The sequence below is a fragment of the Plecotus auritus genome (genome assembly GCF_963455305.1).
Source record: "Plecotus auritus genome assembly, chromosome: 4".
Lineage (NCBI taxonomy): Eukaryota > Metazoa > Chordata > Mammalia > Chiroptera > Vespertilionidae > Plecotus > Plecotus auritus.
Window position 1 is genome coordinate 106,597,540 of NC_137775.1, and position 27,340 is coordinate 106,624,879.

Consider the following 27,340-nt stretch of genomic DNA (forward strand, 5'->3'; position numbering starts at 1 on the left):
CTGCTGGGGCTGATTTACGGGCGATGAATGCAGGCCGGACGCGCACCAGGCCCAGGAATCATCTGCTAATGGAACTCCTAATTGAGGAGTGACCGCGCCATGAAGCAACTCTTCCCGCGCAGGACTGCTCCTGAGGACCTCGCTGCACTCCATCACAGCAAACAATCACTAACATATGCATTAGGGAAATTTAAATACATTATGGCCCAATAAATACCGTAATCCATCAATACACAGTTTCTCCTCTTAGAGATTTAGAGATCAGGCATACCACTGTGAGTGCTAGCCATTCATTCGCTCAGGCCCAATAGTCTGACACGTGGGGACGTCTAACCATTTGTGACCAGGTCATCATCAGGGGCAGTTAGAAGCCAGCACTCCCTGAGGAGTACCCATGCAGAACAGTAGCCAGTTTCAAACATGTGGAACTGCCAAAAGTGAACCATCCTCCTCAAAGGACTCGTTTTGTTACTGGTTTTGTCTACACTTCATTCTTTTAAATAGCTTCACTGAGATAGAATTTACATAAACTTCACTGTCGGAAGGAAGGCTGAGACCCCAAATTCTCCTGCCTGGAATCTGGTTTAAAGGGAGACGTGAGAAGCATCCACCGTCCCCTGAGTCCAAGGCCCCTCAAGACGGCGCCTTCAGCCCACCGCAGGCTGAGCCACCAGCAGTCATCAGTGGGCGTCACTCCTCACCACAGCACAGAACGAGCAGCCACCTGAGGCTCCAGTGAGCAGGGCCATCTAGCCATCTTGTCTCTACAGTAATCAAGACCGGACAGCTGACACGTTAAGGAAGGAAGGTAATACATCATTTCCATCAGATGAATTCAGGCAAGTAAAATATCTACCTGCTGCCTGTTACTGCACTGTGTGAGAACCACCCCACTGGGGAGTGTTTCAGGAGAGTCTAGCAAAGTCAAAGCTCCCCTTACTTTAAATGTATTTTATTACTATTAACTTAGCAGGTTCTGGGGCTTGCCTTAACAGAAAGAACTATGGCACACGAAATTGCAGAGGTTCTCACACAATGTGTTATGAAGCGTGCGTCCTCGGAGATAAGGTGAGTTTGAGGGACTAGCAGGGAGCAACAATCTGTTGGGCACAGACCCCACAACCAGCACACGGCTCCAGGCGCGAGAGAAAGGAGCCTGCTGGGAATTCATGCTCAAAAATCCAACACCAGGCCGACGTCCAAAGTTCGCCATGGAAACCTAAGGTGGTAGAAAGGTGAGCCCGGAGGAAGACGCATGGCAGATCCAGGTCAGCCTGGAGCCCGTCACGGCGTCGAAGAACAATAAACCCAAGCTGAGCAGCAGCGTCTGGTATCTGAGCGGGTGCACAGGACCTGGGCCCATGACAATGCGTCTCACAGACACACGCATCCAGGGGCAGTGTTGGTGCCCAGGACGTACTGTTCCCCCCATCCCCCTCTGCTTTGGGAGGCTGGGCTTCAGGACCACCTGCCATTGACTATCTGTACCTAACACACTCCCAAGAGCGAGGATGGCAGAGAACTCTAAGCAATGTTGTAAGCATTTTAAAATTTTTGATACAATAGCCCAGTGGTTCTCAACCTTCCTAATGCCGCGACCCTTTAATACAGTTCCTCATGTTGTGGTGACCCCCAACCATAAAATTATTTTCGTTGCTACTTCATAACTGTAATTTTGCTACTGTTATGAATCGTAATGTAAATATCTGTGTTTTCCAATGGTCTTAGGCGACCCTGCTAGAGGTTCTCAACCTGTGGGTCCCAACCCACAGGTTGAGAACTGCTGCTATAGAGCCTAAGACCATAGCCTAAGCCTGTGGTCGGCAAACTGCGGCTCGCGAGCCACATGCGGCTCTTTCCACAAAATACCACAGCCTGGGCAAGTCTATTTTGAAGAAGTGGCGTTAGAAGAAGTTTAAAAAATTTGGCTCTCAAAAGAAATTTCAATCGTTGTACTGTTGATATTTGGCTCTGTTGACTAATGAGTTTGCCGACCACTGGCATAAGCAATGAAAGAACAAAAAAACCCAACCATCTACAGGAGAAATGCAGAGCTATGTGAAAAGTATAATCTATAGGAATATATAATCTATAGGAGTATAAAAGAATTTTTTTAAAAATATATTTTATTGATTTTTTTACAGAGAGGAAGGAAGAGGGATAGAGAGCTAGAAACATCAATGAGAGAGAAACATAGATCAGCTGCCTCCTGCACACCCCCCCACTGGGGATGTGCCCGCAACCAAGGTACATGCCCTTGACCGGAATCGAACCTGGGACCCTTGAGTCCGCAGGCCGACTCTCTATCCACTGAGCCAAATGGGTCAGGGCAAGAATATTTTTAATAAATAGCATAAAATACCCCCCCCCCCAACTAATTCCATTTACTTTTTTTTTTTTTTGGTTCATCCTCACCCGAGGATATTTTTCCATTGATTTTTAGGGAAAGCGGAAGAGAAAGGGGAAGACTGAGAGAAACATCGATGTGAGAGAAACACATTGATTGGTTGCCTCCTGTGTGAGCCTCTTGAGGAAGGTATGTGCCCTTGGCCAGAATTGAACCCAGGACCCTTTGGTCTGCAGGCCAACGCTCTAGCCACTGAGACAAACCAGATAGGGTGGAGCACACGTTTTTAATTCTCATGAATTCTATATTTTTTTATGTTGTTGCCCGTGCTTTTGGTGTCTTATCTAAGAAACCATTGCTTAATCCAAGGACACGAAGATTTGCACCGGTGGGAAGAAACCCTCCCCTGTATGATGAACTCATTCTCCGTGAGGGGCTAGGGCAGGCTTCGCAGTCAATGGTGCTGGGATGCGGGGCCCATGTAGGAGGAGCCTCCCACCATCCTGGGACTTGCTCTTTCTAGAGGTGCTGCTTCCCTTCACAGCATGCCTTCTCCCAGGTCCCTGCTCACAGGCCCCGACACTTTCCACTCTTACGCCTCCAGGCCTCTTCCTCCACCCACAGGCACGCATTTCGCGTTACTGTCCGGGTGCTGCGGTGATAGAAACTCCCCAAGGACAACCCCACGAGCCCGCCCGACAGGGAGCCTGGCCGTGAAAAGGGGTGAAGTGGTAACACCTTACAACGTGGAGGGCCCTTGGAAACAGGCGTGCTGAACAAGCCACCACCAGAGGCTGCAGTGCCTGACGCGGTTTATGGGAACTGTGCAGAGCGGGTGCTTCACGCAGATGGAAGGCAGGGAGCACTGTCAGTGTGGGGAGTCAGAGAATGCAGGTGGTGAACATGTTCCGTGGTGCATGTGGCTGGCTGTGAATGTGCTGAAACCACCTGGACCAGGTGAACTGCATGGTGGGTGAATCAGGTCTCAGTAAAGCTGCTGTAGCCCTCACGCGCCTTCACCACAACACTGCCGCAATCCAGCCGCCACCTGGTGGGACCAAGACTCCCTCTGCTCCCCTTGGGACACCGTCTTCTAAAAACATAGTAAGTCCATCAATGAAAATAAATGAGGCAGCCGTCTCTGAACTGGAGCTCGCGTATTAATCTGGCCCTGGGAAACTCAAATTGGTACCTGCTGGTGTGCTCTCCTAGCCCCACGGGCGAGGGTCTTGCCCAGGGCTTGCTCCTACAGGCGGTATAACTGGTAATATTGGTATTCTTCCTGACTTGCTTCTGTTGGGGCCTACTTGACACTTGTCTTAGCCTCCTTAGTGCATGCAAGACGGGCTGATGAGTGGCTCTGCGGCTCGGGTTGCAGACTGCTGGCTGTGTTCAGATGTCCCCTGCTACTGCTGGTCTCAGTTGGAAGACAAAGCCACTCACCCTGGCAGAATGGAGCCCCCTGCACCTGTGGAACGGCATGCCGCACCTCTGGGAAAACAGGACAGCTGCAGGGTGGGTGTGTTCCCTTCCCTCAGAGGAACCTCTGGGTCTGCAGGACCTGTGGTGGCCATCTCTCAACCATTAGGGTTGTGGGTCTCTTCCTCTTGCTATTACTCTGTGCTTCTAGCCAATACTGCATCCGGGGCTTGAATGTAATGTGCTAATGCCCTAACCACACAGGTCTGCTACTGGAAGACTGGCGCATAGACTGTGAGGTGGAATGGGTGATAGCGGGGTGGAGTGTAGGGTCAAGCGAGGATATGGCCCAATTCTCCCTCCTAGTCAGTGGAATGGTGTCCATCTGGCCAGCGGACACAAGGAGCAGAGCAGCTAAGACCCGAGCGTTTCCCACATTTTGACGACTAACAAGCCTCACCAGACTCCCTATTTGGTCTTGGTCTGCACACAGGCCTCCCTAGCATGGCTCCCTCCCTCTCCCCTCTGCTAGATAAGCCCCTAGCCCACCCTGGCCAAGTGTGGGAATCCCCCCTCCACCAACCGTCACTGGGGACCCCACTGTGTAAGTAATAAAGGCTATGACTCTTCCCTGTGGTCCCCAGAAGAACAGTGTGGCTTCCCTGGGTTGGAGATCCTACAGTACAACATCATGCTAGGATTAGCACTTACCAACACTAAATTTAGTTAGAGTGCAAAAAAGCAAACAAAATAACCTATAAATGTAACCTTGCATGTAACTGTTTCCCATTAGTAAAATGCCAGTAATCAATGAGAAAGAAAAAAACAAAACCAAAAACTGCCCGGCCAGCATGGCTCAGTGATTGAGCGTCAACATATGAACCAGGAGGTCAGGGTTTGATCCCCAGTCAGGGCACATGCCTGGGTTACGGGCTTGATGCCCAGTGAGGGGCGTGCAGGAGGCAGTCGCTCGGTAATTCTCTCTCATCATTTATGTTTCTATCTCTCTGTCCCTCTCTGAAATCAATAAAAAAAGTTAAAAAAAAAAGAGAAAGAAAAAAACCAAATTGCTTTTCCTGGCATGGACTTGACCTGGGGGAAGCAATGAGACACCCTCCTGCTCTCCATGTGGCACCCCACAGGCTGCGCTATGGTCTGAGTGACTGCCCCCCAAGTTCATACACTGAATCCTAACCCCCAGGGTGATGGTATTAGGAGGTGAGGCCTTTGGGAGGTGATGAGGTCACGAGGGTGGAGCCTAGGAACAGGGTCAGTGCCCTCCTGAGAGGCCCCCCTCCCCCCACTGCATGCGCACACAATGAGAGGGTAATGGTTATGAACCAGGAAGTGGGCCCCCAGCAGACGACACCACGTGGCACCCTCGTCCAGGCGTTCAGCCTCTGGAACTGCGAGAAGTGAATTTCGGTTGTTTCTAAGCCAGCCAGCCTGCAGCATTTTAATCCAGCAGCCTGGACCGGCCCACAGAGGTCAGTGAGAAGGAGGCTGGCATGGGGGAGGCCTCTATCTTGTTCTGACTGGAACAGGAGGGTGTGTTTTGAAAGCTGCACATTAAATAGGAAGTCTCCACTGGGCTATGTCATCTCTTCCTTCCCGTTACCATCAAGTTGCCTTTGTAGGATGGTTGGCAGGTGTAGCCCTCGGGCTCCCCGGGGCCAGTGTTCATAGACCTGCGCACAGCACATGCACACGCACCACACTGCACGACGGTCTCCCACCCCACACACTGTGAAATTATTAGAACCTGACAAGAATCATGTGCACACTATTACCAACCAGACCCCAGGAGGAGACGCCATGTGCAGCATGCCACTGCGGGTCTTCTAAAAATGCAATCATATGGCATGTTTCCCATGTTTTCAGCACTATCCCAATAATTCCCCTATAAGTAACTACTGTGTATGTCAAGTATAAAGATGAGCTTTAGTTATTAGTGGAAAGTGCTCTTCAGGGCTCATCAAATCACGTAAGAATTCTGAACGAAGGTCTCCACGGAAACTATCGGCCACCACGGGGACGCATAGAAGGTCACCCTCCTGGTTGGAGACCGTCCCCGCGAGCCGTGTTACCTTTCCAAGCATTCTGCCCAGGAAGTAGTAATGTCTGGCGAAGGAGTCCCCCACAAGCATTTGCGCAGCAGGGTTGGGGTACAGGAGGCCCTCATTCGTCGTCTTGAAGAAGCCCTGGTTAGGGTTGAAGCCCGACTTCAGCAGCTCGTTCAGAAACTCCCTGAAGATGCCGCCACCATCGATGCCGGCTTCGTCCAGGCCGTGCGCATTGAGCAGGTGGACGCGGATGCGCTTCTTCAGGTCAGGCTCTGGGGGGCGGGAGCAGGCAAGAACAGTAGAGGCACTTTAATGCAGGGTTCTACACACAGTGTCCCCAGAGCCCTCAACGGAGGAGGAAGTCCCTCTGCATCCACAGTAGAGCTGGGGCTGCAGATGGGGAAATGAGGAAACAGAGTCACCAGCTTATTCCCAGGGGCAATGCAAACAAAGATGCCCCGAGAGGAGGGAGGGGAATTAGGACACGAGGATAACATGGGAGCAGAGATTATTACCAAGAAGGCAAAAAAGTAAATGAATAAAGATATCCGTGAAATGAACGACCCTGTGACCGAGGCCAATGCCACAGGAGGGCAGAATCTACACCAGAATCTACACTACCATTTAAAACGGACACTTGGCTGAAAAGGAAGACATTTCTGGGATAGAATGAGAGGAATCCCCTCCGACACAGGTCTCCTAGGGACAGCACCACCTGGGGAGGACTAACGCGTCCCGACAGGCCGCCATGAGCACAGCAGGCTTCCATCTGGCGCCAGCATCCTGGCACCCACCACAAGCCCTTCCCTCCTCCCTCCTGTGTTCTCCAGGTGCTGTGCAGAGAGGTGGGAGTGCAACACATGAACGAGAGCTTCCAACCCCATGATACACAGGTGTCGGTACTTCTGAAGTCCAAGAACCTGGTGTGAAATGTTCCACAGTGTTTTGAACACAACTTCCAGTGTGGCCTACAGTCTGGGCTCTCACACACAGCAGTTCCCACTGTCTCACCGAACGGTCACCTAACCCACCAGCAGGGACCACAGCTGCACCAGGTGAGCCGGGCAAGCTCTTCCTTAAAGCCCACACGCCCTGAGGGAAGGCGAACGCAAACCACCCCCCTACGCTCGCAAAGGAGCCTGCGCTGAGCATCCACCCCGAGCTAGATTCCGTCACTTCAGCTCCTCTAACCACCTTCTGGGGTCAGAACCCCTATTCTGCAGTGAGACGACCATAGGCCGGCGGTCCACCTGGCACCGAGTGAGCACATGACCGAGCGAGCACACTGGTCGGGCCGTGCTGTACCTTGGAGATGCGGCTGCTCCCACAAGCAGAGGCTCTTCTCTACTCAAACACATTCTTTCAGTTTTAAAATTTCACTCCACTTACAGGAAGAACATGCTTTCCACTGACGATCAAGTTCCACAAATAGTTATCTGTTTCTAGTATTTTGATTGATATGATTATAAAATATGTCCAATCTCAAGTTCTAGTGAAATGCCAAAAGCAACCCAAGCAGATAACCATGGCTGCCGCACAAAGCTGCAGCTGGCCTTCTCGCCTTTACACGTCCTCATTAATACCCAGGCAAAGGGTGGGCTAGCCTGGCCGGCGTGCTCAGTGGTTGAGCGTCAACCAATGTTCCAGGAGGTCACAGTTCAATTTCTAGTCAGGGCATGTGCCAGGGTTGCAGGCTCAGTCCCCAAGAGGGGGCGTGCAGGAGGCAGCTGATTCTCTCTCTCTCTCTCTCTCTCTCTCTCTCTCTCTCTCTCTCTCTCTCTCTCTCTCTCTCTCTCTCCCTCCCTCCCTCCCTCCCTCCCTTCCTCTCTGAAGTCAATGTATATATATAAAAGCCTGAGTGACCACCAGTCGACTGAATGACGGTCGCTATGACATGCACTGACCACCGGGGGGCAGATGCTCAAAGCAGGAGCTGTTCCCTTGTGGTCAGTGCACTCCCACAGCCAACTTCCTGCAGCTGGCCAACCTCCCTGGTTCCTCCACAGGCCGGCCGAGAACCCCCCTACCCCCCTGATCAGCCCCAATCGAAGGCCAGGCCGAGGAACCCCACCCATGCACGAATTCGTGCACTGGGCCTCTAGTACAAATATATTTAAAAAATAAAAATACACTTTAAACAGGGATGAACTATTTCATCCTTTACCTGGGTATTATGAGGATGTGTCATAGATAATATTTCTCAAGATCATTATCATTGTCAGCAGTTAGCAGATTTTTTGGTAAAATTTCTAAGCGTAAAAATTTTGTAGGTGGGAAATGTTCAACCACTGTCTACCTTGTGGTGCGGGACTAAGAGTCATGCTACAGGACACTGTTCTAAGGAGGTCACTGTGTCTGAAACGCGGCGCCATCCACACATGTCGCCATCCTCACAGGGCTGAGTGGAGTCTACGGCTCCTGTCAGCCACCTCTGTGAACAGCAAGACCACAGCCCAGCATGTGCTCAGAAGGCAGTGCCTTCATGTGCCACTACGTGTTCCTAAGGACAGATTTGGAGTATCTACGCACACAGGAAGGTTTTAGTGAGGAAAGCCTCAGTGAGCGGTTACTTTGATTTTATCTTAGTATCCTTTCCTCTTCAGAAAAACAATGTAATAAATTGTGCCCAGTAAAAGAGGTAACACTGGAAAGCTGGGGTGAGCAAGGCTCTCGGGAAAAGAAACGGCACAGGTCAGCCTGCCCCAGCCACCATCACCATGACAATGAGGATGTCAGGAGCCACTGCGATGCCATCCCAACCCTCCGAACAGTCCCCATATTCTCCATGGACAAGGCCCAGCCCGCACTGTCACTGTGGGAAGTGCTGCAATGAGGTCCCCGTGCGAGAGCCTATGTCACTGCTCAGTGCCCAACTGTGGAGGGAAGCCACTCCACTTCTCCAAGCTCCCCCGGCCAACCTGCAGGTGATGGGGGCTGGGACCCACACTGCAGAAAACTGTCCTGAGATGGAATGAGAGGACTGCTATCCATAAAGGATGGATCTGCTTTAATGACTAGATGATATATAGGATAATCATATTAACTGATTATATGTAAATGATTAGTCAACAGAGCACTTCAAACTGATTCACTAAGTAAATTAAACATTCTAAGATAATATTTAATTTTACTAATTTGCCTAGTAAAATACTAAATAGTTTTAACACATGGTTTAAAATTTTGTACTAATAAGAATTAGAGAACATTTGTAAAGATTTAAAGCATTATAATGCATATTACACATATTATGAGAAGATTTTTCCCAATCCATTAAACTGAATGCAATTATCAGCCTGCACTTAGGAGGTGGAGTATCATCAACTTTGAATAATTTCTAAGTTTAAGGACACAGTAGGTAATTGGGGTTTGCTATAATTGGGCAATATTAATGTCTTAAAAAAATCACCTACAAGAAGTGGTTTTAAAGCTAAACTCGCGGTAAGTACACATACTGATTTAGGGTGAAGTGCTCACACAGGCTGTACCTGCAGGAAGCCCAAGTCTACCATGTGCAGACTCGGTGGCCTGGCTGTCTGAGCCTCGCTATACCTTCACCTGTAGACCTGTCTCCTGTCCCTGAGTCCTAGGTCAAGTGCCGCCTCTTCATAAAGCCCGCCACCATCCTCCACACTCAGCTCTGCTCTGCACTCTGGGACCATCTAGCTGACTTATCATTCCCTGTGTCTATGGTCTTCTCCCCAGGCTCAACCACAAATCCAACCACATCCACTGCCGCCAGCTGTGTGCTGAGCCAGGGTAGGGTTCCACCCCAGAACTCAGTGGCTTCGACTGGGAATATGATGCGACAACCACCATGACGGACTCACGACAGCCTGTGGGTCCCAAGAGGAGGAAGAACATTTCCCCCCAAAGTATGTGAGACGAGGAGTCAGAATACCTGAACCCCCTCATTCATACATAACATATTAAGAACATAATCGCCCAGGAAAGAGTGACCCATCTCAGCTCATGGCGTCCGGCCTGAGGTCTGCGGCGCAGACTAAGTGAGAAAGGGAATGAGACCCAGTGCCCCTGCACGCAGCGCCTGGGCCAGAGCTCAGGGCCTGCGATGTGACCCTCCTCACTGTTCCCACAGGACAACCCCAGCTTGCTCTTTACGGAAAAGCAAAACCCAAAAACAAGCGAACAGAAAACCACTCAGATGAGAGGTTTTGCTTTCCTGGCAGAGAATTAACTTGCTCCTCTTAAGAAAAGGTGCTGTCATTTCCCACCGGACCTGTGACTGGGTCCTACCAGCGTTCCTTTTCAATCGCCTGCACCGATTTAATATCGATCTAATGCAATATCATGGACTCCACATTCTGAAGCTAAAATGATTCATATATAAATTAATATCAAAAGTTTTAACCCTGGGTGTCAAACACTAAACCAAGACAAAATGTGTCACTGACCTCTACATGCTGCCCAAATCATTGGTACATGTAATCCCCTCTTATCAGACAGTACTGCCATCAAAGCACGCTACTTCTTTAGAAGTCTGGATTGCAATGGTTTTTATTCCTAGTGCATTTAATTTGTCTGACAATGGATAGCATTTACATAAACAGGTAATTGTATATGAAATGCAGACTGTAAATGGCTGCCCTCCCACTGCTGAAATTACAGGTTGTCAGCTCCGTTTTAGAGACAGACACTGGGGGGAGAGGGGAGCCAGGAGGCCTACTCAATATCTGAAAGGCTTGTGTAGCAATCATTATTTGTCAGTCCTAGCAATCTTATTTGATAATATGCACCTCCCAAATTTGAACCCCTACATTTCAGTTTTAAATAGTCATTGCAGGACAAGATGATGGACACTAGTTTTTAAATGATTATCTTTTTCTAAAATGATCCCCAGCCCCCTGCCACATGCATACATGACACAAAGAGAAGCATGCATACCATTTTCTGGGGAAAGTTTGTCATAAGCATCCTCATAAATATAATTCCTTCTTATTGTGACATTAATTCCATCCAGAAATGGGCCATCTCCTTGAACTTCTTGCTTGTCTGCATAAATCAACCTTTGAAAGATCTAACAGACAGGGAAAATTATAAGGTTATTTGATAAAACAGAATTTTTGTTATAAACATTAGCAAACAAAACTGCTAAATAAATCTTAACTTTTGTATTCCCATAAATCTAAAACCAATTTTAAAGGCCAAAGTAGCAAATATTGATTTTATGCCTTATCTACAAATGATAATATTGATGCATCTGTAACATTGCTCCTTTCCCCCATTTTACAACGAATTTTAAAAATCCAACCCTATAGTATATGTTCAGTATTTTCTTTTGTAAACCCTTCATAAAAACCCAGGTGGTGGAGGAAAGAAGGAAGAACAGCTTCGTACAGCTATATATGAACGTTAGTAAGATCTCCATAACGATAAAATGTAAGCAGTTCTTTTGGGCAGAGCTCCAGCAGAGGGAGCTCAGGAGCCATGCACTGGCGGCAGGCATGCAGGTCTCCCTGAGAAGCAGCAGGAGCTGCAGAAAGAGCACCTTCTGTTTACCTCCAAGAACCACCAGCAAAGCCTATGACAACAGGTCAGTGTGAACAAGTTCTGTGCATTAGCCAACAATCACCAGATATAAAGTGCACATCTCTATAACACCATGTACAGAAGCGTAGCTTTAAAAAAGTTGTTTTAAAAAATAATGCAACATTTACTAGACAAAGAGCATGGTACGGCTCCCTTTATAAGAAAACTAGTGGCCTGGTGCACAGATTCATGCCCTGGTGGGGTCCCTCAGCCTGGCCTGCAGGGATTGGGCCAAAACTGGCTCTCCAACATCCCCAGAGGGGTCTGGATTATGAGAGGGCGGTTCTCAGGTGATGCACCCAGAATCGGGCTCCCTCCTCTCTGGTTGCGTCACCTGAGAACCACAGCTTGGCAGCTCCTGCGTTGAGCGTCTGACCCCTGGCGGTCATTGCACATCATAGATACCGGTCAGATGGTTGCTTAGGCTTATATATATATATATATATATATATATATATATATATATATATATAGACTAGAGGCCTGATGCACGGAATTCGTGCACAGGAGGGGGGTCCCTCAGCCCAGTCTGCACCCTCTCCAACCCGGGACCCCTCGGGGGATGTCCAACTGCCTCTCACAATCTGGGACCGCTGGCTCCTAACCGCTTGCCTGCCTGCCAGCCTGATTGCCCCTAACTGCTCCCCTGCCTGCCTGATCGCCCCTAACTGCTCCCTTGCCGGCCTGATCGCCCCTAACTGCTCCCTTGCCAGCCTGATCGCCCCTAACCGCCTCTGCCTCGCCCCGCACCCAGGACCCAGGATTCCCTCCTCTGACTGGTCATAGGCACCTGGGACCCAGGCCAGCTTTGCCTAGGCCGGCTGCAGCTGCAGGAACCATAGGCGGATGGCTTAGCCCAGGCTGCAGCCACAGGCTCCTGGGACCGCAGGGCGGGTGGCTTGGCCCTCTCCTGGGCCGCAGCCCTAGCTGCTGACTGCGGGGACTATGGAGTGTGCAGATTGTCCCTCTCCCGGGCCACAGCCCCAGCCGCTGGTGCCTGGGACTGCAGGGCTTGTGGCTTGTCCCTCTCCTGGGCCGTAGCCCTAGCTGCTGGCACCCGGGACTGCGGAGACTGTGCAGATTGTCCCTCTCCTGGGCCACAGGCGCAGCCACTGGAACCCAGGACCATGGGGCGGGTGGCTTGTCCCTCTCCCGGGCCGCAGCCCCAGCTGCTGGAGCCTGGGACCGCGGGGCGTGCAGCTTGTCCCTCTCCTGGGCCGCAGCCTGGTTAGTCCTCATTCCTCTCTCGCGAGCTCATTTGTGCCTGGCTGGTCCTCATTCCTCTCTCCCCGGTATTGAGTGTCTGAGCTGTTACTGCGTGAGGGCGTGACAACCATTTGCATATTAGCTCTTTATTATATAGGATGATAGCCTAACAGGCCTTTTAAGTAGTTACAACTAAAGAAAAAATATTTCAAGTTTGTACAGACACATCTGGTTAGATTATACATTTATAAATTGCTGTTAACTATTACAATCTAATGCAAAAAATATAAATTATACTATCAGCTGGGCACTAGGCCACTTCAGAGACTCTTCAGTTGGTGTTCATTTTTCACACTGAAATGATATGAAATAGCACACACTTTCCTGGAGAAGTTGGCCTACCTTTACCCGCTCTTCAAATGGAACCACGAAGGGCAGCTCCGTCAGGATGGCAAGCTGTCTTTCCTCAGATACAGACAGTGGAGGCGACTCCAAACCCACTGCAACACAGTGCAAACCTGTGTTAGGCAGGCATACCCTCCTGTCCAGACCCCTAAGGATACACACTGAATGGCTCAACTTCCAGACATTCCAGAAAGGGCAGAACTATGGGACTACCAGGAACACGAGGCTGCTAGGGGAGGGGAGGGGCTGGGGCTGGGCTACGAAGGAGCTCGAGGTGGTTGGTGGTACATATTCAACAAAAATCACAGACCAGGACATGGAAAAGATGAGTGCCATGGTCTGTGAACGACTCCCCTCGGCCTGAGGTTAGAGGGCGCTCACCATCCAGGGTGGACTGCAGGGGGCCGATCCTCCCCATCCGCCGGAACCTCCACACGTGTCTGGCAGCTGGCACATACAGCTGGGTGACCTAGGGGATCAGCAACCCTGCTTTGTTCTGCCGTGAGCTGGTCCCCCCACCTGTCCCATATGAGCTGGTGGACGTTTATGTTTACTGGAGTTTGCTAGGTCCCTCTCTGACCTCATGTCCTTTTCAGACGACCTGTTCATGCCCTCGCACACTTACTGTGTGACTGTTTTCTCTAACACATCCCAGGGAGATCTCTGCTTGTTCCATTTGCTGATGTGTAACACTGGGACACACTAACCATCATCCATACGACTGCTCCTCCCTCCCTCCCCCTTTCTCTAAAAATCAATGAGAAAGATATCCTCTGATGAGGATTAGCAGTAACAACAAAAACAGTGGGGGTGGTCCTTCTCGTCTGCCAAACTGGCCAGTGCAGCTCTTTTCCTCTTAGGCTCAGGAGCTCGCAGGCTAAGCACACCTGCTATCTGGCCCACTGCACCTGTTCTGAGTGATGCTTGCTATTCCCCACCCTCCTACCCCCTGCCTGAGGGAGACCCTCAGCTGGCCCCTGGCTCTCCTACACCACCTTCTGCACTGCTCGACCCTCCAGCGACAACGCACCATCTTGTCTGGGGCTTCCCAGATCTAGGACCGACCGCCGGGCTGACAACTTTCTTTTCAGGGGGAGTTGCTGTTCAGAGGTCCCACCCTGGGCCCTGGCCGTGCTCAATGGCATAGGACCTGTCATGGTCTCGACCTGGCCAGTGGGGCAGAGCCAGAAGCCATGTGGGTAACTTAGTGAAGCAGGCAGAGGCATGCTTGTGAAATGTTCCAAACACCATTTTCTTCAGCGTTTCAGTGCCCCTGTATCTCCCGTGTCCTCCATCCCCAAGATTCTGAAATGAACCTAGTCATGCCTTTTTCTGACAAAAATGACATCTCATGTCCTTTGTTAATGTTACTTAATTTTTTAAACTATAGTATTGAATCTACTTTAGATCTAAATGTCACTAATATTCAAATTTGTCTGTTCCTTTAGAAAACCAAGGACGAGCTCCATTTCCTCTAAATCCTAAATCTATACCAATGACACCAGTTAAAAGCAAAATCTTCTTCCACCCCAACAGAGAATCACCAGGGTTCAATACAATTTGTGGTTAAAAGAGCAAATTAAAATTAATAAACTCAGAATGCATGTTTTAGTCAATGAAAATGCTCTGTATTCCATCAATGACCTAAGAGTTACAATGAGCACATTTACGGTTACTATTCAGTTACCTAATAATAAATTAAATGGTTATAAAGGACAAATGCTGAAAGGCCTCCAGTAACACCTTATCTGCTCTGATGTCTTCCTGCTCTGACAGCCAGTGGTTTGGGGGACAGAAGTTTCTCCTTGTGTCTCTGGACTTCAACATCTTCACCAGATTGGTGATGACCTGCAGAGGAAGAGAGGGCCACATCACACAAACAAGCCCGGCACGGCCACCGGTCAGAAGTCAAAGGGTTCCAAGAGCTTGTGGCTTGGCGATCATGACCTGGCCGAGGCCACCAGATCAGGTCACAGGAAGGTCTCATTCTGTGATCCCAAGAGTGAGCTTTAGGTACAAAGCAGTCAGTTATCTGCCAACACAGAGAGAGAAGTTAACATGGGTTTGCGCAAACGCTGGTTTTAAAGAAGGACGAGGAAGGCAGTAAGGAAGTGTTTCTCTGTCTCAGCTCTGGAGTTAGGTCTACTTCCCACAGCAGCTCCACATGTCTTAGGTCTTTCTTTTTTAAAATATTTTAAAATTTTTATTTATTTTATTGTTAATCCTCACCCAAGGGTATTTTTCCATTGATTTTTAGAGAGAGTGGAAGGGAAGCAGAGACAGAGAGAGAAACACTGTTATGAGAGAGAGCCATCAAGTGGTTGCCTCCCCCATGTGCCCCACCAGTGCTGGGGATTTAGCCTGCAACCGAGGGATGTGCCCTTGCCCGGAATCAAGCCCAGGACCCTTCAGTCAGAGGACTGGCGCTCAATCCACTGAAGCCAAACTGGCCAGGGCGAGTCGGCTAACTTTCTTCACAAAGCTTCTTCCCCGACTGCCCCGGCCCAGCCACCCCTCCCTCGTCACAGTGCCATCCTTTATCGCTGGGTCCCAATGAGCGCTGTCTGCGGTGCACTAGCTTCCTGTGCACAGAACCAATCAGCTACTGGAAACCTCTATGACTGACTTGGGATCAATAATAAATTGTAAGTTTTATAACATATAACTAATAAGATCTAATGCCACTGTTTATTTAAAAGACCTGAAGTTCTATATTAAGTAAAAATGTATTTTGTGATAAACAAAGATAAAGCAGCATAAAATTGTAAATCCAAATTTATAAACTTTTACCCCCAAGATTTGATCACACAACTATTCTGTAAAGTTAAGACTATAATGGTGTTTTCTGAAAAAGTCAGCCTGTCTTTTAAGTAAAAGGTAATTTGAATAAGGAATTAGGATAAAATATAATTTGGATAGAAATGGTAAATTAGGGTAATGTGGAAAGTTTCCAAATACATCCACCGGACAAGCAAGATCACATCATCTCAATAGTTGACAAGATGTCCCTTTAACACCCACTCGTCAGCACCTGCACACATGGGAGCACAGACACTTCTCTCACGATTTGCATCCCAGAAGCTCTGTCCCATGAAAGTGCTGAGAAAGGGTCCGTGGTTGGTACCTCTGGCCACTATAAGAGGGCCACCACCTGGATGACATGCCCACGAACAGAGAAAAAGCCATCCCTGACCTTTGGCCATGCAGACCCACGGCATCAGTAAAAGCCTCTCAGGGTCTAGAGCACAGCTTTTTAACTGGGCTGTGTCTTACCCACTTAGCGGTGACACCCTGGTGGCATTTTAAAGCCTCCCTTCATACCCTGGTAACCACCTTTCTGAACCAGCAGAAAGTAGCTGATTTCTTAACTTTTGCTGACTGTGCTGGGGGTGCTCATGGAGTATTGTCCCACAGAGCAGGGTTTGGGGACCACTGCCTTCAGGGATGGCTCAGAAGATGAAGACACCCTAGGTTGGGGTTCCACCTGGTTAACTGCTGGACAGAAGGAAATATGGTCATTGCCCACACACCTAATTCATGGAAACCTCTGCTCTGATCCCTTGATCTGGGGGCCCAGGTCAGGCCACAGGGAACCATGCCCTCCTGCGGTGCAGGCAAATACGGGCTTCCTGGATGAAGCACAGTGTCTTACCTTCCCATCTTCATAGCCAATTATATTGGTATTTTACAAATTCAAATTTAACAGACATTGTGCTGAAATTTACTCATAATACGCCACAACTATTAACATCTTAAAGACATGCTTTCTGAAAAACATTTCGGTGCATTTACTCCATTATTCCTTCTGGCTTCCACGTACCATCCCTGGAGTCTTGGCACCCTCATGAATTTATCGTCCCCACTGTACAGCGGAGGGTGCAGCACCACTGGGGATAGGGCCCTGCTCACTGGGGCAGGGCCAGGCCTCCTAACTCCAGGAAACAGTATCCCCCACCACCTCCTGGCATTTCTCTCCACCAAAACCATGTTTACGAGAACATTTATTGTATGCAGGTCACTAATATATTAAACTACCTGAGGGCAATTAATGCCCTGCTTTACATTCTTCTTTTACATTATTGTAAAATTACACACCACAAAGTTTCAATATAGGGTATTTATTCCCTTTCATATTTCACACTGTAAATGTGAAAAAAGAACTAATCACATATTACTTAAATATCCTAGATTATCTGTCCTCTTTCCAAAAAAAAAAAGGAAGGAGAGAGTAGGGAAGAAGAAAGAAGATACAAAAGTGATTTAGGCCCTAGACGGTTTGGCTCAGTGGATAGAACATCGGCCTGTGGAATGAAAGGTCCCAGGTTCGATTCCAGTCAAGGGCATGTACCTTGGTTGCGGGCACATCCCCAGTAGGAGGTGTGCAGGAGGCAGCTGATCGATGTTTCTCTCTCATCGATGTTTCTAACTCTCTATCCCTCTCCCTTCCTCTCTGTAAAAAATCAATAAAATATATATAAATAAAAAAAAGTGATTTAGGCCTAAGAGTGTATATCAAGGAAGGGATGCCAAGGTGGAAGTCACTGTGGAAAAGCATCTCAACAAATGGAAGGTGACAGGGAGCCCCGATGTGAGGAGGACCCTCCGCAGCCTGAGGGAGGCACTGCACACCTAGTAAGTCTGAATTTCAGACAGACACCAATTACGTTTTTAGTGTAAGTATGTCCCAAATATTGCTATATTCAGAGTATAAGGCTATCTAAAATACTGCACAGGACATGTCTATATTTAAAAGCGCATTTGTTATCTGAAGTCAAATTTAACTAGGTGAAACATATTTGTGTACTAAATCTGGCAATACTAGCTCTGGACCACCCAGTCCAAAATACTTTTGCAGAAATGTCAAAGCTCTTCTCTTAAGTGCAACAGGGAATACTAACTTCTTCATTAAAACTATGTTTCGTCTAAGTTTCACAAAAAAATACAAATTTTAAGAAACCATGAAAGTTAACGGGGTCTTTTTTATGATGTCAAAACACCTCTAAACACATTCCTTTTCTCTGCATTCATTTTCTTTAAAAAAAAAATACATTTTTTAATTGATTTCAGAGAGGAAGGGAAAGATAGAAATATCAATGATGAGAGAGAATCATTGATTGGCTGCCTCCTGCACGCCCCCAAATGGGGATCAAGCCCGCAACCCGGGCGTGTGCCCTTGACCGGAATCGAACCTGGGACCCTTCAGTCCACAGCCTGACACTCTATCCACTGAGCCAAACCAGCTAGGGCTCTGTATTCATTTTCACTATCATAAATATTTGATACTAAAAAAGCAAATTTATGGAGATAACCATGAAAAATTACTTAAATTGATTAAAGATAGTGAAAGGTAAGAAAAGCTGGAGTAACAATTTTAAACTGGATCAGAGAGTTCTCTGTAAGTAAAATCAAACACCTTAGGCAAGTCTTACAAAAATTTCAATACAAAGTAAAGGATACAGCACATAACTTGCAGGGACTAAGGTGGGCCAATTATGTAATATGGTAAAACATGTCAAGTAGGAAATTTGTAAGAAGTTGATTTCATAGAGAAGAACACCTAAAAATGAAATACGAGAACTGCCAGAAAAGCCCTGCTGGGTGAATAGGACCGGGGTGACCAGACACCGGTCTTCTTGGAATCGATTGAGCTGCAGGAAAGACCTGCATTGCCCCCACCTGTGAGCTCCAGGCACCGTTTCTGGGCTCTGTCCTGTCTCACTGCGGTTAGCTGGATGTCTGTCCTGTCTCACTGCGGTTAGCTGGATGTCTGTCTTGTCTTACTGCAGTTAGCTGGACATCTGTCCTGTCTCACTGCAGTTAGCTGGACATCTGTCCTGTCTCACTGCAATTAGTGGGACATCTGTCCTGTCTCACTGCGGTTAGCTGGATGTCTGTCCTGTCTCACTGCGGTTAGCTGGACATCTGTCCTGTCTCACTGCAGTTAGCTGGACGTCTGTCCTGTCTCACTGCGGTTAGCTGGATGTCTGTCCTGTCTCACTGCGGTTAGCTGGACGTCTGTCCTGTCTCACTGCAGTTAGCTGGATGTCTGTCCTGTCTCACTGCCGTTAGCTGGATGTCTGTCCTGTCTCACTGCGGTTAGCCGATGTCTGTCCTGTCTCACTGCGGTTAGCTGGATGTCTTATTCACTGTATAAAGAATGACACTGAAGGTCAGGGACTCAGTCTGGCCTCAGTTACGACCCCAGCACGGGCGCAGTCACCGTTCCTGGGGTATTTGGACCTTGACAGTCATGACACCCTCACCTGTAGTCTATAGAGCATCTGACGTGGACTGCTGCTGCCAGAGGCTCACAGAGCTTATCCCGCCCTCCGTCACTACTTGCTAAAATGGAGTGTTTATAAAGACAACAGTGTTCCCCAGCACATTTCCATTCTCCTTCCTAGTAAAAAACAAAGCAAACAGTCTCTTAAAAGATAGGAGGACGTGGCATAGCTCCACCAGGACACAGGCCACTGCTCTGCGCCCCTTGGTTAACACACAGCTGCCGGGGGCGTGTTAGGGTCACAGCTAGGGTCTATCTGCTGTTGTTTGGACTTAACTTTTAGAAGTCTTTTTGAAATGGAAAAAAACAAATCAACACCAGGACAGTGACAATCCCTTGTACTGTGCCCTCTCTGTCCAGCCAGGTGTGGCAGGCAGGGCACGAGTCCCTCCTGCCCCCATCTCCTCCTGTTGGGGAGCTGCACACATGCATGTTGCCCGGGAGTGCACATGGGCTAAAGCAATCAGAGCTATAGATGACACGCCAGCAGGGGTTTATGAACTTGATAAATGCATACACTGTTTTAGCAGTGTCAACGCAGGCCTTGGAGATTGACCCCAGTTCCCGTCGTGATGAAGAGAGATGACTCTCTCCACTTAAGCACTATTCTGTGACCAGCCAACAGCTTCTCCAGAAGCCAGCGCCAGAGACCTGCGTGGGCCTGAAAGGAGAACGGCTGGCGGTCGAGGGAGTCAGGTCTCATCACTGCAATTCTGTCCATCAACGAAAGGCAATACTGTTGCCTTCTTGGTTGATTCTACCTTGAATTCTTCAACTCAAATGTGGCGCTGCAATATGTAACAAAGGCCAACAGTTTATTCTGGTTCTCTCCACCCACTACTGTGCGACCTCACCTGCAACACAGAAAAACTACTGCGGTACCTTCCTCAGAGTCAGCCCGTTAAGTCCTTCATTACTTGCAAAGCTCTGAGAATACTGTCCAGAACACAGCAGCCAAGGGGGGGATTCTTGTTATTGCACCTTATAGAGCATCTTTTCTATCTTAATACCATGGTAGCATCCTTGAGGTAAAGAAAACCTAATAGCAGCTGAACCCTTTTCTACTTAAAGACTATACCTTGATTTTATTTTTAAGCCTTGGCTCAATTAACACCCCCCGCCCCCACGAAGAACAGAAATCATGTTTTAAAAAAAATGAAACTGCAAACAATTCTGTTCTAAACTCAGAAGGTCTTTGTAACAACTCAATTTCAAACCAAAAAATAATCCTTTACCCAAAAAAGTGAACTTTCACCCTAGTTCTCAAAAAACCTCCATCTCTAATAAAGTGGTAATAAGTCATTTTGAGGCATAAAAAAATTCACTATAAAATTTCTATTTAATGCTTAAACAAAATAAGGGCCAAGGGGGAAATACACAGTATTATTAAAGTCAGTGATTCCTAGGTTCAAAAGATAAGCCATTCAAATGAAAATTATTAAATTCTCAATAGATGCTATAAAATAATGAGATTATCTGATACTGTACACAATACCTTATAGCTACAAAATGGAAAGCTTTATTAACAGAGATTCCAGAGTTTAATTAAATACTTAAAGGAAAACACATATGCTACCATAATACTCATATCCACGAAATGTTTACATAAGAATTATGGGTTTTAAATGGGTACATAGCTTATTTTTAACTTAGAGAAGCTGCAAAATTGTCAATCTTTAAGAAAGGATATATTAAGGGCTCAACAGGTGACCTTCAAAGTTTACTTGGGAATATAGAAATAGATAATAAAATAAATTGTGCAAATATTTATTACATCAATCTGCACACATTATAAATTCAATGATGCATCAGGACTGTATTCAGTGCAATCGAAACATTATCAGTTCCTCTCTCTGCTCCTAATGCCCATGCTCATAAGGGAAATGTGTTGTAAAATCAGGCCCAGTAGGCTGGATAGAGACTGTCACGCACTCGTAGGATGAATAAGCAGTCCTTAATTAGCCCATCAGGTTAAGTGCAAGCATTAATGGGCCTTTCCTAAAGTCTAGCTTGACATCTTTCTCCAAACATGGCCAAGAAGAAAATTCCATTAGCAATATTAATACAAGCTTAGTTGATCATTTTCATTCAATTAACTTCTTTCAATTAAATAGATAGCTTGACAAAAGCAGTGATAAAAGACCTAAAGGGACAGCTGATGACTCGAATTGAGCATTAGTGCGCGAGAGGTCGCCAGTATTAAACGGACTGTAAATCTAACATTCAATTTGGAAAATGCATTTCTTCTGCTCCCACTCCTTTAATGAGCAATTTTAGCTGACTAGATTGTTTGCTGCAGAAATTTCATGAGAAGTCAAGCACCCTTTTGCTTTTCTTTTTTTCTACGCCAACAGTTACAGTCTCTCTCAGTGGTGGCAGTTTCCTGCCAACATTCCTGCCAGGGCATCTCCTAACTGCTCTTTCTGTGTGGTTATAGATAGAGATGGTTTAAAATAATTTATATTCAACTTCCATTAAATTGATGACCATATTCCACTAAGGTTATTTCTTAAAAGATTAAAAAAATAAAAATCTGTAAGAAATATTTTAGTGATAAATAAAAATATTACAAATTTTATTTGTATTTTACCTTGTCACCAAAAGTACTTAGTGCAATTTTTAACAGATGTATTTAACAATGTAAAAACGAGGTTTTAAAAGAAGGCAAATGTCAAGGGCAGGGGCAGAAAAGCGTAGAGAAAGCCAAATACATGCTGATGGAAGATGATCTGACTTTGGGTGGTGAGCACACAATGCAATATGCAGATCATGTATTACAGAAATGTACACTTGAGCCCTGCCTGGTGTTCTCAGTGGTTAGTGTTGGCCCATGCACTGAAGGGTTGAGGGTTCAATTCCCAGTCAAGGGCACATACCTGGATTGCAGGTTCAATCCCTGGCCCCAGTCAGGACACTTGCCGAGGCAACCAATCAATGTGTCTCTCTCACGTCAATATTTCTCTCTTCCTTTCTTCTTGTGCTAAAAGTCAATGGAGGAGTGACGTCACAGGAATGGCGCTGTGACAGCACACCTTGTCCTTTGCTCTTGAAATTTCATCAGCTTAACCAACTCTAATTCAACTAAGAAATCCCTGCTCAACACAGACGCACACCTGAGAGAGCTGTGCACTGAAACATCTTAAAGGTGGGCAACCAGGAATAAATGGGGAGATGAGAAGGGAGGAAATGCAGACAGCCTGCAGATGCAACCCTGCAGCCAGGAGCTCAAAGCTCGGCCAGGAGAGAGGAGAAAGCCTGTGGCAGCAGGCTTTGGCCAGGAGAAACAGAGAGTTTATCACCAGGAAACCTCCATTTCAGGAAATACTCAAGGGAGTTATTTTACCTGAAACAGAGAACATAAGGTCACAACACTATGAGTAAGATCACCAAAAAACTTACAGCATAAACAGGGATAATTTGTGACAACAAAAACATAAAAGGCAGCGGCGGGTGGGGGGGGGGGTGGGTAAAGGTCTGAACTGGCAAAGGAGGATAAAGACCAGATGCACTCAAAAGAAAACTATGGTATGTATGCAACTTTATTTTTCATAAACCTAATGATAACCACACATAAAAATCCCCAAACCAGGACATATAGGTTTAAAAAAAGGAGGAAAGAAATATGAAATACCACCAAACAAAAACAACAGACAGAAACAAAGGAAAAGAACCAATGGAGGCACAAAACTACCAAAAAACAAAAGATAAAATAGCTATAGGATATCCTCAAACATCAATTACCCTATATGTAAGTGGTCTGAATTCACCAATTAAGAGGCACAGAGGGAGTGCACTTCTCTTTCCATCAAAGACTGAAGACTGAGCGAAAACACCGAAGATGTCTCACTGGAGGGGAGCAGACTGGCACAGAATGGAGAGCAAAGCACAGTGATGCAGACCAGTGCAGTGCAAAGCAGACATTGAGGAGCAGAGCTGTCTACTGGGGAAGGGTCTGGCCCAGGGCTGCCTGACATAATCAATCCCAGTATCTTTCTAAATCTCTCTCTTCTCTTGGCTTCTATGCCCACTTCTCCCCAAACCACACTCCATGTTTTTCTTCTTACCTCCCTGGTAGCTCACACTCAGTCTTCTGTGAAAGGCTGCCTCCTCTTCGCCCCACCCCATTGGTAAATGTTGTCATGTCCTTGGCCTCCATCCTGGACTCTCCGTTTTTGCCATCTACACCCTCCCCCAAAGTGACGTCATCCCTTCCCATGGCTTTAAACATCACAACATGCTCAGGACTCCTAAATTCTTATCTCCAGCCCAGACCTCCCCCTCACCCCTGGACTTCCAGACACAGCCATCCAATGGTAAGCAGACTTCTCCAAGTGGGTGCATCATAGACATCTCAAGTTGGACACGTCCAAAAAAAGACCTTTTTTTTTTTTAAAAAAAAAAATATTTTATTGATTTTTTACAGAGAGGAAGGAAGAGGGATAGAGAGTTAGAAACATCGATGAGAGAGAAACATCGATCAGCTGCCTCGTGCACACCCCCTACTGGGGATGTGCCCGCAACCAAGTTACATGCCCTTGACCGGAATCGAACCTGGGACCCTTCAGTCCGCAGGCCGACGCTCCATCCACTGAGCCAAACCGGTTTTGGCCAAAAGAAGACCTTTTGTCTTTCCACACCAAACTTGTTCCCTCCGGTCTCCTCATCAGTATATGCTACCACTATGCCCCCAGTTGCTCAAGACCCAAATCTAAAGGTTATCTTAGATTCCCCCCTTTCTAGCACCTCTCCACTTCCAGCCTCTCAGCAAGTCTTCTTGGCCTTATCGTCTCAGTAGACTCTGTATCTGTCCACTTATCACCCCTTCACTGCCCCACCCTAGTCATTCTCTTCTTCTTCAGACTATGGGAAGAGCCTCCTAATTGGTATTTCTGTTTCTAGACTTGCCACCCCCACCTTTTTCTTGAGAATTCTTTTAAGGCCATAAATAGAGCATTCACTTCTCTGCTTAGAACCAAGAGTGGCAAAAAAAAAAAAAAAAAAAAAAAAAGAGGCACTGAATAGCAGAGTAGATAAAAAAACAAAACCCAACCATATGCTGCCTACAAGAGACACATCTAAGCTGCAAAAAAAAAGTAGATTCAAAGTAAAAGGGTGGAAAACGATTCTCCAAGCAAATAACATTCACAGAAAAGCACATGTAGCCACATTTATATCTGACAAAATGGATTTCAAGATAACAAAGATAAGAGACAAAGATGGATACTTTATCATGATAAAGGGAACTACATCAAGAAAACATAACACTTCTTAATATATATGCAGCCAACCAGGGAGCACCAACATATATAAAACAACTACTCACAGAGCTAAAGGGGGAAACAGATCAAAACACAATCATAGTTGGAGACCTTAATACTCCATTGACAGCTCTAGACAGATCAACCAAATAGAAATTCAATAAAGAAATATTGGCCTTAAATGAAACACTAGACCAAATGAACATAATGGCCATTTATAGAACCTTTCATTCCAGAACATCAGATTATACATCCTTCACCAGTGCACATGGAACATTCTTAAGGATAGACCCATGGTTGGCAAACTGCGGCTTGCAAGCCACATGCAGCTCTTTGGCCCCTTGAGTGTGGCTCTTCCACAAAATACCATAGCCTGGGCGAGTCTATTTTGAAGAAGTGGCATTAGAAGAAGTTTAAGTTTAAAAAATTTGGCTCTCAAAAGAAATTTCAATCATTGTACTGTTGATATTTGGCTCTGTTGACTAATGAGTTTGCCGACCACTGGGATAGACCATATGTTGGGTCACAAAACTAGCATGAACAAATTCAAGAAGACTGAAATTATACCAAGCATATCCTCTGACTACAATGCCTTGAAATTAGAAATCAACTGCCAAAAGGAAGTAAAAAAACGCACACATACGTGGAGATTAAGCAACATACTACTAAAAAATGACTGGGTTAAAGAATAAATAAAAGATGAGATCAAAAGATATATAAATGAGAATGACAATATGACATATCAGAACTTCTGGGATGCAGCAAAAGCAGTAATAAGAGGGTCATTACAGGCCTATGTCAAGAAACAAAAGAAATCCCAAGTAAATAACCTAAAATCACATCTTAAAGAACTAGAAAAAGGAGAATAAAAGCAACCCAAAGTCAGCAGAAGAAAGGAAATAATAAAAATTAGAGCAGAACTGAATGAAATAGAGAACAAAAAGACTACACAAAAATTGATAAAACAGCCCTAACTGGTTTGGCTCAGTGGATAGAACCATCTACTAGCAAAAAAAAAAAAAAAAAAAAAAAAAAAGGCAAGAGATCAATGATTCTCTCTCATCATTGATGTTTTTCTCTCTCTCTCCCCCTCTCCCTTCCTCTCTGAAATCAATAAAAATATATTTTAAAATAAAGAACCCCCACCAGAAACTTATGTTCATGTTGACCAATGTCAACCCAATAAATTTAATAAAAAATAAATAGATAAATTTTTAAAAATCAATGGAAAAATAGCCTCAGGTGAGGATGAACAAACAAACAAACAAAAAGAAATGTACACTTGAAACCTATATAATCCTATTAACCCATGTCACCCCAACAAATTTAACTTAAAAAAAAAAAAGAGCCCTGCCAGTTTTTCATGTCAGCCTCCAGACTGAAGAATTGCGGGTTCAATTCCAGTTAAGAGCACGCACTCAGCTGCAGGCGCAATCCTGGCCTGGGTCGAGATGAGTGCGGGAGGCAACCAATGAATGTGTTTCATATCAACGTTTCTCTCTCTGTCTCTCCCCTTCCCTTCCACTCTCTTTAAAAATCAATGGAAAAAATATCCTTGGGTGAGGATTAGCAAAAAATAAAAAATAAAATAAAGAACTAAATATACAACATCTAAAATAGCAAAACAAACAAACAACCCCCTCCCCCCCAAAAAAACAGGCAAACAAAATGACTCAATTTACAAGCTTGGGACTGCGAATCCCGCCTACTGATGTGCGGGAAGGAGAGCACACCTGTGCTGCCTCTGACCTTGAACAGCTGGATCCACCGCTTCTGCTCCGTCTGGATGCACTGCTGCATCTCGGCGCTCGTGGTCACCCCAATGCTCTGAAAGGCGATGATGTACTCTTCCCGGACCTCAGGCTTGGTCTCCGGGTAAGCTAGCTTGATGATCCCGAGGCAGGCATCGCGGAGGCAGCGGGACAGCACCACCAACTCTTCCAGAGTGAAAGGCATCAGGGATGATTGTCTCTGACCTGCGGCTGGAAAACACGCCAACTCCCATCACAATTTTAGAAAAGTTCTCCACACACCAACAGATTTAGAAGGATGAAGACTTCCCTGTCCTCCATGGGCATGGAGAGGAGAGGCCAGGGGGCCAGCAACAATTGGATTCCTCAAGTCTCACCTTCTATGGGGTCCCCGAAGAATTCATTATCATGTATGGAGATCAGAGAGTGACTAAACAAGGAGCTGAACAGGTAGAAGAGTGGGATGATGCGGCTGGAATCTTCAAAGGACATGGGAGAGCCCCTTGATATCACCTGAAGCAGTGGCACCATCGACCTGAGTGGGGAGGAGAGAAGACACGACACCAGACAAACACAATCAGGGAACTTCACATTCACGGGAGCAACGAATCTACCTCAAGGGAAGGTGAAGTCCTTCTAACAATGTAGGCTAATAAATAACAGACTAAAACCCAGGAACCAACCGGCTACTCTTTACTCATGGCCTGAGTCACTGAGAGTGAGCCAGGGGCCCAAGGACGACCCTCGGAGGAGAGAGGCATTACGCAAGGCCACTGTTACAGACGCACATTTACTGTTATGTTGAAATGCCCCTTTCCCCCTCTATTTAACACATTCAACAAAGCAGACCATGAAAAACTTATCCAGCTACTTGACATTCAGGAACATTCACAGAGGTGAATCCTGAACCCCGTCAGAAGCTGCAGGAAGGTCTCCCCTTCTCTACCCTGGGCCCTGTTTCTATTGTCCAAGTTCATCTCCCAGCTCTCTTACTGCTCCTGCTCTTATGAGCAGTCACTGACCACACAGAGCAGTCTAAGGTGAGGGGGTCCTGAGAGAGG

At 46.6% G+C, this 27,340-nt stretch overlaps 1 protein-coding gene across 4 annotated transcripts in view; it reads right to left on the minus strand.

Annotated features, from left to right (window-relative positions):
• UBE3C (ubiquitin protein ligase E3C) overlaps positions 1-27,340 on the minus strand; it is a 117,175-nt gene that overhangs the window by 24,431 nt on the left and 65,404 nt on the right. For all 4 annotated transcript variants that reach the window (XM_080666016.1, XM_080666017.1, XM_080666015.1 and 1 more), the window contains 7 exons: positions 26,657-26,814; positions 26,278-26,510; positions 14,731-14,835; positions 13,369-13,456; positions 12,985-13,082; positions 10,732-10,864; positions 5,854-6,101 (listed from right to left, as the gene is read on the minus strand). In XM_080666016.1, the coding sequence (XP_080522142.1) occupies positions 5,854-6,101; positions 10,732-10,864; positions 12,985-13,082; positions 13,369-13,456; positions 14,731-14,835; positions 26,278-26,510; positions 26,657-26,814 (1,063 nt within the window). The remainder of the gene's footprint in view (positions 1-5,853; positions 6,102-10,731; positions 10,865-12,984; positions 13,083-13,368; positions 13,457-14,730; positions 14,836-26,277; positions 26,511-26,656; positions 26,815-27,340) is intronic.